Source organism: Microchirus variegatus (assembly GCF_963457635.1).
Source record: "Microchirus variegatus genome assembly, chromosome: 1".
Taxonomy (NCBI): domain Eukaryota; kingdom Metazoa; phylum Chordata; class Actinopteri; order Pleuronectiformes; family Soleidae; genus Microchirus; species Microchirus variegatus.
This window is the reverse complement of record NC_139802.1, coordinates 35,463,055-35,477,496: the sequence shown is the minus strand read 5'-3', so window position 1 is coordinate 35,477,496 and position 14,442 is coordinate 35,463,055. Positions and strand designations below refer to the sequence as shown.

General features: G+C 41.0%; 1 protein-coding gene across 1 annotated transcript; it reads right to left on the bottom strand.

Annotated features, from left to right (window-relative positions):
- Positions 1–201: 201 nt before the first annotated feature.
- On the bottom strand, positions 202–12,650 carry LOC310925508 (guanine nucleotide-binding protein G(q) subunit alpha-like). Its single transcript, XM_083887477.1, has 8 exons — positions 12,446–12,650; positions 12,002–12,164; positions 8,575–8,759; positions 4,125–4,279; positions 3,324–3,452; positions 2,315–2,444; positions 1,642–1,795; positions 202–1,557 (listed from the first exon to the last, which is right to left on the bottom strand). The coding sequence occupies exons 2-8, from the start codon at positions 12,135–12,137 to the stop codon at positions 1,367–1,369; spliced, it is 1,080 nt and encodes a 359-aa protein (XP_083743603.1). The 5' UTR covers positions 12,138–12,164; positions 12,446–12,650; the 3' UTR covers positions 202–1,366.
- Positions 12,651–14,442: the final 1,792 nt, after the last annotated feature.

Here is a 14,442-nt window from a genome sequence, read left to right as displayed (position 1 = left end):
CGAGCGCTGCTGCAGCCAAACGGATAATTCACAAAGAAGGACGGACACCTGGAGCAGAACTCCAGAGCAGCCAAAACAATAAACATAAAACTGGCAATCAAAAAGAGAGGAGAGAAGAGAATTAAGCAAAATGAGCAGCAAAATGTGTTTATTTATCCAGATTACAAAAAAACACACAGAGACAGACTCGTTTGTTAAGAAATCTCAGTGACAGAGAGAATGTGCAAATTTGACTAATTCTTTTTTTTTTTTTAACAATAAGAGAATGCTCATACAAACCTGTCGTGGATACACTTTGATGCTTTGTTAATGCCGTTCATACCTGTGTGTAAATTCATGTCAGGTTTAAGGTTGAATGCCAAACACGAGTTCTCTCGTCTGCAGTAAGCATTTCAAAATACTGACTTCCAAAAAAAACAGGGGGAGTGAGGGACTATAAAAAATGATGTACCATGAAATATTTACACTATGCATTCATATAAACAGTGGAACAAGATCTAAAGCCCTTTTAGTAAATAATGTCAAAAGAAAGACAAAAAAAACAATCTACTGAAAACCTTAACAAATGGTCCCTGAACTCAACACACTTCATTCTGTAGCTTTGATATAAGACTTAAAAAAAAATTAAAAAACAATGACAACGTCCCTTTGAAATGTGTTAAATTATACTTAAAAACAATGCTGCACTCGCAAAAAGTGGTTTAACACTGACACTTGACTCGAGGTGGTTGAAATGATCGACTCAGTGAGGTTCACACATACTGGAGATCAGCTATGATGCTAATGCTACAACCAATGCTACAAACAGTGTGCAAATCAATGTCTCCGATAAAATAAATTGTCATTAGTGTTGGACTCATTAAGTCAAAATGCAGACTAAGCATTTAGAGTATTTGTAACTTAAAAAAAAAAAAAAAAAAGAGAGAAAAGACTACGACCAAAAGTGGGTTAATAATGTGAGGTGATTCCCTGAAGCAGAGACCAAGTGCATTACTAGTCCTTAGAGTTGTCAGAGGCCACTGAAATACTTGTTTCCCCTCTGTGGATTTGTACCGTTTCTGCTCCACAACGTTCACAAAGAGCTCCATAAATTTCAGAGCATGTGCTAGAACAGACTCGTCACTAAGGAGGCACTTTAACAGTCTGGACACACTTCAATATGGCTGGAGACATCCATTTTCAGAAGAATTCGAACAGGAAAAATTTGAAGGACATCATCAGCAGTACAATCGTTTGGCGACAAGCTCTATAGCTTCTCGATTTCCTGTTTGGGATGATGGTGTTCAGGAACAGTGAGGCAAACTGAGTCGCTGCAGAGCCTTCCTTCCTTTACTCACTACCAGTTTGTACGCACACCCCCACCATTTTAAACCAAGTTGTACACTTCTAGGTTTTCATGCAAGATGTGGTCCTTCACTGCTCGGAAGACAAATCGAATGTTGTCTGTGTCTGTGGCACAGGTGAAGTGGGAGTATATGATTTTTTTCTCACTGGGATTGAGAGTGACGAACATATTCAAGATGAAATCTTTTCCTGCTTTGATATTTCGCTTTGGACCTGGCAAGGAGAGACAAGAGGAAGGTATAAAACAACTCATGAACGTCTCATTTCATTAAGCACAGCACTACGGTTTCCTCTTACCGTCATATTCGGGGAAGTAGTCGGCCAAATGTGAATACATGATTTTCTCCTCCAGTAAATCAATCTTGTTGAGGAACAAGATGATGGAGGAGTCTTTGAACCACTTGTAGGTGATGATCGTCTGGAACAAGGCCATGCTCTCCTCCATCCGATTCTTTGAAATTCACACGGCAAAGACATCACAGCGTGAGCATGAATATAAAACCGGACCAGTGGTAGTGTCAGAAAGCAGCACTGCACTAAAGTGTGTGTGTGTGTGTGTGTGTGTGTAGCTGATTGTTAACTCATCAAGTGAACAAGCCCTCACTTACAGGTGCACTTAGCTGACCAGAGCAACTCAAGAGCTCCCCCTGCAGATGCACTAAATGTATTGCCTTATATTGTGACACACACACACACACACACACACACACACACACACACACACACACACACACACACACACATATATATAGAGAGAGAGGGGGGGACTCTAGAAATCTAGGTTTAGAGGTTTAGCTTAAAAAAAAAAAAAAAAAAACTATGTTCCTTTCATGCTCATTCCTTTTCCATGTTCACAGTGAGAAATTGGCTTATAACTGCTACACATGATTTTGTAGGCAGCAGCAGCAGCAGCAGCAGCAGCAGCAGCAGCAGCAGCAGCAGCAGCAGCAGCAGCAGCCTGTGTTTTTACCTCGTTGTCGGACTCAATGAGAGCCTGATCGTACTCGCTGAGCGCCACAAGGAACATGATAGATGTGACTTTCTCGAAACAGTGAATCCACTTCCTCCTCTCCGAGCGCTGGCCCCCCACGTCCACCATCCTAAAGCCAGGGGTTTATGTTTGTGTCATTCCAAACTGATTGTATAACTCATTTATAGGCAGGTCTAAATGAACATTTTTCTCTCTGCTAAGTGCTGATTTGGACTATATTTACTACATTATTTAATGACAACCAGGAGACTGTGACTTTTGTATTAGCGGCAAGTCGCTTCAATTGTGGGAACAGAAACTTAACTTCCACAAAGTATTTGCTGGTTACATAAAGTGACATTTCACTATGAAAACTGGCCTGATTTGACAAAGTAAATAGAAGTTATGAATGAGTAAGATCGTGAGCCTTTGCTATTTAGCTGTTCAGTAAAGTCCATCTGTGCTCGGAAAAAAAGACAAAATGTCTCAGGACTTGTGTCTCTGTTCCAAAATAAAGCTGTTTACTCTAGTCAGAGGACACAGAGAAAAACACGTCTGAGTCCACAGACGGGGAAGTGGCTCCTCAAGTCTGTTTATGGCCGCTGTGACACGCCGCTTCCCAGGAGTCTCAGTTTTGTATGTTTCCATACTAACAATTTCAAAAGAATGCAGGCTGAAAACCAAAAAAATATTGGACAACTTGAAATATTGACCTGATGGCTGTGCTCTATGGAAAGTCACTAAATGTTTTACAGTTTACTGTGAGGCGGCCGTAGCTGTGTGTACAAACTGCATGAGAATCCGACCAACAGTGAGATTCATTTTTGACAGGCTCAAGAAAAGGTTGCATGAAATGACTGTGAATAATTTAACAGCACTACACTGAACAGATGTTAATATATGCGGATTTAGTTAAATAAATATGATATGTGACAAGTACGGTACGCTGATAAATAGATGCAGGTGTTAAGTATCTATACACAATTTATTGTGCGTTTAACTCACTCACCTGAACACCACGTTCTCCAGGTCAAATGGGTATTCTATGATACCGGTTGTGGGCACCCTGACTCTCAGGATGTCCTGCTGGGTTGGTAGATAAGCAGCATCAGCGATTCGGACCAAGTCATTGAGATAGCTGGTGTCACAGGATGAAAACGCACAGTTAATGACAAGACCCGTTTAGACAGATAATGGAACCAACAGAGGAACAAATGACAAGATGACATTGTTGTCAGATTTAAGGTGTGTGTCCTTGTAGGGCTGCGCAATTAATCGAAATGTGTGTTTCAATTAAGATTATGGCCCCAAACGATAATACAATGAAACAAAGCGATTATTACAAAACGGTAGCTTTTATTCTGAAAATAAGGCGTTCAATGTTGTTATGTGTTTGCCTTCCCGTCACTCGTCATCTGGCAAAAATAGAACACAGGCATTCAGTGGAATCCTGGGTTAAACATGCAGATTGAGTTAAGATATACACAATCATTTATAGTTACTTTAAGGTAAATTTCATGTTTATGTGCAATAGATTCCATTTGTTCCAAGATCAAGTTAATGAGTTATCATTTGAAATAATTGTGATTTCAATTTAAACCCAATTAATCATGATTATTATTATTTCCATAAAAGAGCAGCCCCGTGTCCTTGCTTCATATGAGGGTATGCTGCATTTGTCAACAACCTTAAATGGAATAACTCCTGAAGTGACACTGCCTTGAGAGTATCATAGAAGCGACTGGCAGATGAAAGAATGGAAAAATGCAGGGCAATGTCTGAGGAGTTATTAGAATCTGTTTCTACTCACTATTTGGCCGAGTCCGAGAGCTGGTATTCCCTCTTCCGACTGTAACATTCCTGAATCCCCGGGTCACTCCACAGGCTCTTGATGGCGTCCACGAAGGGATTTGTCAACGTCGTCACCTTCTCCACATCAACCCCGCTGACAATACTGGCGTTGGCCTGAACCACGACAGGATGACACACAGAAAATTAATGACATAATCCAACAATTTGTGAAGCAATAGTACGAAGTTAATCATGATCTCATGTTTGCTCTGCTGTGCACTGGATTTATACTCCTGCGTAAAGTGCTCTACGTTGGTTACGGAGAACCCGCTACGTTGCCGGAGAGCCTGTCGGAGAGCCTCTCTTTCTCCAACCGCTGCGATTGGTCTTCAGCCAGAGTCTGGGTGGCATCAACGGGCATGTGGTGGGTGCCCTGATGATTAATATGAGGTAGCACACGGCGGAAGTACCTGAAGTGGGTTTCTTTGTCCATGTTCCTCATCGGTCCAATAAGATTGTTAAATTTGCCCGCCATCAGTCTCGGTACATTTAGTGGACTTACATACCACCTCCGGACACGTCTCCTCAGCCTTTCATGTCTCCATTTTTGTATCAAAAGTATCTGTGTTTCAATGTTATTCAGCTGCTGCAACAACAACAACAACATTCTTTCTCTCTCGGATGCCATTGCTCGCTGTAGCCAGAAGCACAACAACCTTGCGTAGCGACCCCTACTGATCGGGGTTGGAAATTGCAGTGTGTATCCGCCACCACGACGGAGAACTATGAGGAATGCAGTCGGATAATGCAATACACAGTTATAGAAGTATGATGTGGCCTTTAATATTTAGGAGAGAGAGAGAGAGAGAGAGAGAGAGAGAGAGAGAGACCAATAGAGAGAGATAGATAGATAGACCTCGTGTGTCTATTCATGCAGCCTTTGTGTCCCAAATGTTCCTCCATCACTTGCTGTTCACGCACAGTGAATCTATTTTCTCTTTTCTTTTTTTTTTCATTAATTGACACAAAGAACAAAAAGCTTCTATGTGCTTCAGGTCATCCTGGATTATGTTTTGCGGTTCGATGTCTTGTCATATTACTTTTCTCCAGTCTCCCATTTCACTTCCCTTTTTTTTTGCATTTGATTGATGACAGACATTTCCCTCACATCACATGTGGACACGCAGTGCAACAGTTCAGCCAGAGAACAACTGGAAAAAGATAGAGCGACTGAGTGATCCTTTATTGCTAAACTACGAGTCTGTTTTTCTCATTCGCTCATCTGCTGCCTGGGACCTTTATATTAAAGTAACTTTGCATCACTATACGCCCTTAACATATAAACGACTGCAACATATTGTAGTTTGATGTTGTGATGGTTTCTCACACAACCAGAGGAAGAAGGTGAGACTGTGATTAACAAACATTTACGCAACCAAACTCCTTGATGCCTTTGCCATTTTCTTGCATTTTTTACAGCTCCTCTGCGTTCATTCTCTTTCTCTTTGGATAAATGATGAGACTTTTTTTAAAGGCAACAGCAATGCTAGTTGCATCTATCTGTCTTTTGCTTTTTTTAAATCCTCCTTCCCATCATTCTGTACTGTGCTCACATCAATCACAAACATTAACTGACCGTTTAATAAGCCCCAGCTCCCCTAGTTATTGTCACCACACTTTTTGCAGTTTTCATTTATCACACGATCAGGTTTTCAAAACACTGGGTTATACGGTTCAGACTGGTAACTGTATATAAAGAGATCTTGATAAAAAGTGATTATTACAAACAGATGTAAACAAACACATGCATGTTACTGTATGAAAAGCTAGGTGTTCATTGTGAATGATCACGATTTTGGCTTCGTGCGGATGTCCCCGGCAATCAAGCGCTTCCTGAACAGCTGCCTGACTATGTGCTCGTCACAGCTGCTGCTGTTTCCTTCGCCATGCAGCTCCAATTTAAAGTTTTCTGGATGCAGCCTGAATAAATGCCGCTATAAACATAAACAAAACAGATAACAGTAACTTACTGGACACACATCAGAGACAACAACCCTTCTAGGCACTACAGACAGGAATTAGCCTTAGGCTACAACCTGGCATGTTTACATTTTAATGTATATCAATATGCATTGTCCCTTTCCTTAAATAACTACGTGAAACTCACTTTTCTTTCTCACTGTAGGTGTGTGTGAGAGAGAGAGTGGGTAGTGGGGGGGGGGGGGGGGAACAGATTCCAAGGACTAAGATCCCACTGTTTGGTAAATACTCGGATACACTCAGATACAGGAAGGACATATCTTGTAATACCAGTTAGTACTTGTCATTGATAGATCATAACTACACATTATGTCATGGAACCTCTCCCCATAAAGTGCAAAAGCACAGAGGAACAAAGACAACAAGGCATGTTGCGTCGCTGCTTCCCGATAACACCAAAGTGTATCTTTGGTTATTGTTCTAATCGAGAAACCCCTAGTGGCAGCGTTTACATGATGATGAGATGTCAACAGACAGGTATTTTCCAGCTCAATTTTTGAAACTCCTGGCCTGAATTTTATTTTCATCCCCAGCAGTAAAGCAAAGTGACAGTCGATGAGAACAAAAGTGAGCCACAAACATCTGTGTTTATGCACAGTTCTCTGTAGTTTTTGAAGAAGAATCTTTCATAATTGCAGACAAAATTTTACATTTTTACTTTTTGTCTGCTCTGTACTGAATGTAATGTAATCCTGTCAAGGATTATTTATACGTTCTGGAGCTATTCTGACTTCTCATTCTTCTCATTTCACTTTATAAAAAAATGACCTCACATAATCTTTAAAAGCTCACTCGGTCACGTCATCCTGGTGCAAAATCCTGCTTAAACTCCTCCCTGAATTGTCCCGTGATCTCTCAATGCTCTGCCCTTCAGCACAAATATCTGAATGGTAAGTGACATGTTGTTACTCTGTGTGCTTCCTCCACACAACTTCATCCTCACTGGTGACAAAAAAACAAACTGTAAGCCACATGCTGACTCAGACTGCACTAATGCTGCCAAAGGTCTACAACGCCCACATAATCCTTCCCCTTCCTTGTGGCTGTCACAGAAACCAGCAGTGAGTGGACTCTTATCAGCTGCATCACAGTCTTACCTGACACAATTACTAATGCGAGTCTGCAAATTTGATGATTAATAAGCTCCTGTTGTGGGTATGACAGGGACAGATTCCTGAAAGATCGATGGGGAATTCCGTGTCTTCCTTCCCCTCTTGTCTTTTACTGGCTTTTGGCTCAGGAGTACCTGTCTCAACATGCCTGCCATATAAAATCATGTGTACTTTCCAAAAGACAGCCTGCTCTGTCAGAAAGCAAAAATCTGGCAGCAGGACTGCAAATCTAAACACAGTTGCAAGTTACCAGAAATGCTTCCCCCTACATTCACAGTAATACAAACTGCAGACTATCAGCAGTGGAATAAACCACTGTGGAAGAGTAAGTGGTAAAACATCTTCCTCAATCCATTTGTGAAGCAGCAAACGGTGCGTTTCCACCGAGCGGAACGGTTCACTTCGGTTTGTTAAGTACCAAAATAACCAGCCCCAACTGTTCCATTTTTCTGTACCCTTGCCTTGGGGTACGAGATAAATGGTACAGGTGGAGCTAGACCCACGACAGTCAGCTGATTGGGCGACAAAAATGTGTCACACCCTGGCAACCAGTGTTTTCGCAGTCCATTCTCCCACAAAGCTCGACGTCTTGTTGAAAAAGCAACAAACCATGCAGGAAAAAACAAGCTGGTACATTGTTGTCTGTTGTGTCGTTGACGCCTGAAGTTCCACGGTATACTTCTCCGACTGCGTAATGCGTTATCCAACTGCGTAACCACGGAGACCCCTCAGCCTTCATAGTTCTCTGTCGTGGTGCTGGATACGCACTGCAATTCTCTGCCCGATCAGTAGGGGTCACTACGCAAGGTTGTTGTGCTTCTTGCTACAGTGAGCAATGGCGTCTGAGAGAGAAAGACTGTTGTTGTTGTTGCAGCCGAATAACATTGAAACAGTGGCCGTTTCCCACCTGAAATAAATCTAAACATGTGTTTGTGTATTAAGATATGAGGTATTTATGGTTTGGCAGCAACGTTGTTGGTGGTGATCAGCTCCGCCTCTGTGGACCCTCGGTGCGCACTGTGGCCAGCACAGAGCAGCGTTATCTCGGCCTGTCCTGAGGACCAATCGCAGCCTTTGCTGTCTCCGTTCTCCCTTGGTGGAGTGACGGACACTTAAAAAATATTTCGTGCAGCCGGAGATGACGGAGAGGCTCTCCGACAGGCTCTCCGCCAACGTAGCGGGGTCTCCGTAACCGATGTAGAGCACTTTACGCAGGAGTATACATTGGGCTTGACTTCATCATTCCAAACCAAACTGTACTGTACCAAACTGAACTGTACCATAATGGAAACACGGCTAAAGAGAGGACGAACCTACCTTGTTGTGTTCATACTTGTAGGGGATTTTCAGTGCAGTCATGGCCTGGATCATGGCCTGCATGGCTGTGAAGATGTTCTGGAAAACCAGCCTGGTGAAGCTTCTCCTGTCCTCCTCAGAGTATCCACGTCCATGGATGATCCTCATCTGCTTAATGAATGTGCTCTTCCCACTTTCACCAGTTCCTGATCATCACAATATACAACATATTAGTGTACATGCATGTGCAGACTTTAATAATAATAAGGCTGGTGTTAATAAACAAAAAGCAGCTATTTGTTAGTATGTGTGTCATTACTTTATGACTTTGCTGTCAGCGGTTTTCAGCGTCATTATGACATAAAACAGCTCACAACTACACACTCGCCAGCCAACACTTTATTAGGTAAATTTGTTCAACTGCTTTATCATGCCCATATCTGCTCAGCCTATCACATGACAGCAACTCAGTGCATTCAGGGGTGTAGACATGGTGAAAATAACCTGCTGAGGTTCAAACCAAGCATTAGAATGAGGGGAGGGGAGGGGAGGGGGGGGACATGATTTAAGTGATTTTGATGTTGGTTGTTGGTGCCAGACAGGCTGGTCTGAGGTATTTCAGAAAAAGCTGATCTACTGGGCTTTTGACTCACATCCATCTCTGTGGTTTAAAGAGAAAGGTCTGACAAAGAGAAAACATGGCAGTTCTCTGGCTGAAAATGTCTTGTTGATTCCGGAGGTCAGAGGAGAAAGGCCAGACTGGTTTTGAAATGATAAAAAGACAACTGTGACCCGTGTAACTCATTGCATCAGATGTAGGACCACACGGCAGAGTAGTGGCTAGCACTGTTGCCTTGCAGCAAAAGGACCTTGGTTTGAAACACTGTTCAACTGAGGCAGGATAAAGCCAGAGACAATGAATGAAACAAAGTATGCAGAAGACATCTCTGACATAAAAAAAACACTTAAAACGGACTTAAAAGCCTTTTCCTGAATAAAGGGTTTTAAAACGGTTCTTGGTAACACTAAGGTTCTCAAAAAGGGTTCTCCTATGAGGACAACCACTACTACTCTACTTAGCACTTTTATTTCTAAGAGTGTAGATGCAATGAAGTGCCCAATACGTGGAGACTGACGGAGTAAATCCTCGAACGATAACACTTTTGTACGTCAGATACCGATATCACAAACTAGAGCATGCAGTAATACCGATATCAGTCATTTTGGACCTTTTAAACTATGAAGCTGCTAATAACACATGTGTTAAATGTGTTATTAACAGCTTCATAGTTTTTTGTGCAAGACATTTCAAGCTTTTTCAAAAACATGATTCTCTAGCTGCAAAACAAATACTGTTCTGTGCATAGAAAACCATGCGGTATATAGGACCTTTGCATTGTATTTTACATTTTTATCTGTAGGATATCCGATCCAGTTATTTTGACCAACATCGGACCAGTGCTGATACCAAATATCGGCTCAACCCTAATATTCACTCTCATGAATCAGTTACATTAAACTATGCAAACACTTGTTATACTGTATTTTTGGTCACACAGTATTACCAATGAGTAATACAGGATGACATCACAAACAGCAGGTTTTGTCGGTGTGGTGTTTGAGACACTTTGATGTCTCATGCTGTTGAAACGCTGAAATTGCATTAGCCTGGGTTGTACCTTGTTCTCAGGCCGAAAGGTCTAACTTTCATTCTCAAGAGTTTTCAGCACATTCGGCTCGGAGTATTTTGTCATTTCACAACCGACTGTGTACGTTTGAAAAAAAAAAGAAGCTGAACAAGGAGAAGTTGCAGCATTTCCCCCTGAAGGTGACGAAATGAAATGGGGGCATCCATTAGAGCCACATCCACAGAAGTGAAAATAAAAGCATAGCACTTGATCATTGACAATAATGTATTATTCATTAATTTTAAAGGTGGTGAGCGCTTGTATGCTTTTCTAATATCAACTCTTATATTATTACTTGTATATTAAATCATGAAACAGTTTTCACTTGACAGGATTATGTAGCATGATACTTAGTTTAGTGAGTTTTTAAAGATGTCTCATGAATATGTAATCATTGTTATGTCAACACCGCGGATGACCATTTTTGAACTCTCTGTTGGACATGAATGGTTGGTTATACATTAATTTATTTAAGAAAAAAAACAACAGAGTAGCCAACACTGTTATTTCCATACATATTTCCAATATGCCTCAATAAAGTAGTAGCTAACTAACTTTTTCATAGGGAAAAATTACTTTATAACCATATAATATGGTAATTAACTTCTTACATTTTATGTTTTCATACTTTTGAGTGAAGACATGTTGTAAATATACACACATGTATGCATAACTGATAATAACAACAGACTGTATATTATTAATATTAATTAGAGTATCCTTACACTGTTGTGTTGATATGTTCACCTTTGTTTTGGCACAAATACCAGTGTCTTCTACACATCAAGACATGAATATATTCCTTCAAACCAATATAAAGTACTTTATTTATCTAAGTAATACTAAATAATACAGTATTTATCTCAATTATACTCATATATCATTAAAATAGTTTTTTTTTCCATGGACAGTACCAACACAATCCAGGTCAGATTATAAAAATGGTATTATGATATTGAGATTATGTGGACATAGAGAAGACACACTGTATGTATAGCGATATTTAACCATGCAGGTTTTTTTCAGGGGCCTACGAGTCAAATAATTTACATATATTTACATCTTTTAACTGTTTGAGTAGAATCAAAGTAACTAGTTATATTTACTCAAGGAGTGCACTCGAGTACATTTCAGGTGTTTTCAGACGTGTGGGGGTTTCCATGTTCTCCTACCTTATACTTCTACAACATTACAAGCTATTATATGTAAATCCACAACACTGATTCAACATACGTTTATATTAAGCATACATTGGGGTTTTCTTAATAAAATAATACATGAAAATAAACATTTGGATACATGTGTTGTCCTTGTCATAGGGTAATGTACAGTGAAACACTGCTGTTGTTAGTGCTGTAAGTACACAGTGTGACTAATGTTTTTCTTTCTTGTGCACACACACCATAAAACTGTGGTTCTCAAATGGTGGTTTTGGGAACTGCTGGGGGGGGTCAGAGAAAACTTTCCTGATTTGGTACAACGAAATTATAATTTTAATTCTGAGAAACTGTTCACATTTCACTTTTTATGACAACAAACTGACTCCTATTAGCATTTGAGGGTGAGGTTTGAGGGTCCTGTGTTGTTGAACTTCCACAGGAGCCGCTGTTGTACCATAATAAACACAATGAGTAGCCCATAAGTAATATATAATGCAAGGAATATGCTAATTTACTTCTTGGAAGAGATAGAAAACAAACTCAGAACCTCCGACGTGGATTTAAAAGAAGAAAAAAAGCGTTGGATATAGAGAGACTTACCCAACAATAGGAGTTTGAACTCCCGGCGGGCGTCCTTCTTGTCCCGGCGGAGCCTCCTCTCTATCTCGTCGTTGATCCTTCGAGCCTCTTTGGCCTCCGGGCTGAGGCAGCAGGCTCCCACCGAGCTCAGGATCATTCCTCCTGGATAATGACACTTCTTCACCTTCCGAGGCACACACACACATTACATGACATTAGCTTACATTACATTAGCTTACATGGTGTTGCTGCTACACAGTAAAAGTCAATGATGAAACCCTCCTCAATGTCCCACTATGTGTGTGTCGTCGTCCCCCCTCCCTCCCTCCTCCAGGTTTAACGCATACACTGCTGAGTTTGAGGAAGTTAAGTGCTTTTCCTAGCGGCTGTTTGAGTTAACACGGTCCTCCCTCCTCTAACTTCACTTTTTGTGCAACAACTTCAAGAAGAAGCGAGAGTGTTTACCTCTGGTTGCTGAGCTCCGGGCGTGGTGGTGGTGGTGGTGGTGGTAGTGCTGCTTGCTAGTGTCGTGGTGGGGTCGAATATGGCGGAGTTTTACATGGTGCTGCAACAAAATGATACCAAAAAGCGCATTTCTACAGGGAAAAAAATTGAAAAGAAGCGGGTTCTTGTACGACAGTGTGTCCCCTCTCTGTGTGTGAAATGTTCGGCTCGGGGCGTCCTGCTGCTGCTGCTGCTCCCGTTCTCCCTCTTGTGTCCTGGTGCAAAGCTCCAGTGAGTGAGTGTGGACCATGTGACAGAGGGCTGTGCTCTGCTGGGAAACCGTGTGGGCTTTCACTATTACATTATGGGAACTAATATCCGGTGTTTAACTAGTAAACTACGGATGCATGTGACAGGCTGACACACACACCAACGTCTCCTGGACGCATTTACCACCGCAGCACGTACACCAACCACCAGGTACTACAGTATTACTGTGATACTGCGGAATCAAAGAGCACATAATATCTGCTTCGTGAGCCGTAACAAGACGTTTATTTAGTCAACACCTGCAGATACAGAGACATCAGACACTGAGATGGATGTAACAGACCAGACTTAAAACACCACTCATGGACTCAAAAATGAGCTGCTCACATTCTACTGTATCCCAGGAGGACAATTTTTTTTTTAAAAAGCTTACAAATTAATAACACTTATGCAAGAGAAACAGGCTCTAACAGGAGAGATATAAAGGTTGTATTACAGCGAGTCCAGCCAGGTGATTGGTAGAAAATAAACCAGTCAGAAGAAAAAAAAAGAAAAAAAAAAGACAAACAAACCCGTCCTTTGGCTCCACATCCTTCCAAGACAGTAGAAAGTAGTCTGGACCATTCTAAGCACTCGTGACATGACCTAATTCTGTGCAAATATCATCCATGTGTGTTTAGATACAGATATACAGCTACTTTCCATGAAAAGCAAACATTCTTAATACAATTATTTCTGCTATAACACATTGGCACATTAAGCCTGACTTATAGCTAAAGTTTGACATTTTGGGAAAGAGGTTTATTCATTTTTTTGAGGCAGAGAATTAACATTTAAAAAAGAAGACATTACTGTTGACAAGGTATGGGTCTCATTCAGACTGTAGAGAGTGCCAGCACTGACACTCTTAGAAATAAAAGTGCTAAGTACAACAATATAAGGTCCTACAGCTTGTCCTTTTGGCTTCAGGTAGAACCTTTTTTATAAAGGTTACACCTGGAACCCTTTTGGAGGGTTCCACCAAGAACCCATTTAAAACCCTTTATTCAGGAAAGGGGTTTTAAAGGGTTCTCTGGGTCAAAATGGTTCTTACTGGAACCATTAGTGATACCAAGAACCCTTGAAGAACTCTTTCTTCAGGAAAGGGTTTTTCAGAAGCAAAGGGTTCCAGGTAGAACTTCAGCCCTTGTAGAAGAACCCTTTTGGAACCCTTATTTCTAAGAGTGTACAGTACCTCAGACCTACATCTTATATCTTATTATATAAAACCCATGAGGTTTTTGTCCTAGCCCCTAAGCATTGTTGAATGACACTAAAGAAAAGTACCTCACTCAGAAAGCATTTTAACCAATATTTGTCTCCAGAATGAAGATTAGCTGTGCAAAAAAATACAGTTGCAGATTCATTATTTCCTTAAAAACTCCTAAAAACGAAGCCAATGAAGGGGCAAAAGGCACATAGTTTACCAATACTTAGGGTCAGTGATTTAAGAAAAAAAAAAAAGGAAACGATGATTCATCCATGAATGACCGTTTAAAAACAAACAATAGTACACAGACGTACAGACTGAAGTATCACTTCACCCAAAAAGGGGTAACAGGGGTCACTGACTGCTTTGATGAGTGTGACATGAATCATCTGCTGTGACCTTCACATGTGGTTGAACACCTTTGGAAGTGCTCTCCATCATCATTCTCACAACACTCACATGAAGGAATATCTTTGGAAAGAATGGTGTAGAGACTGAA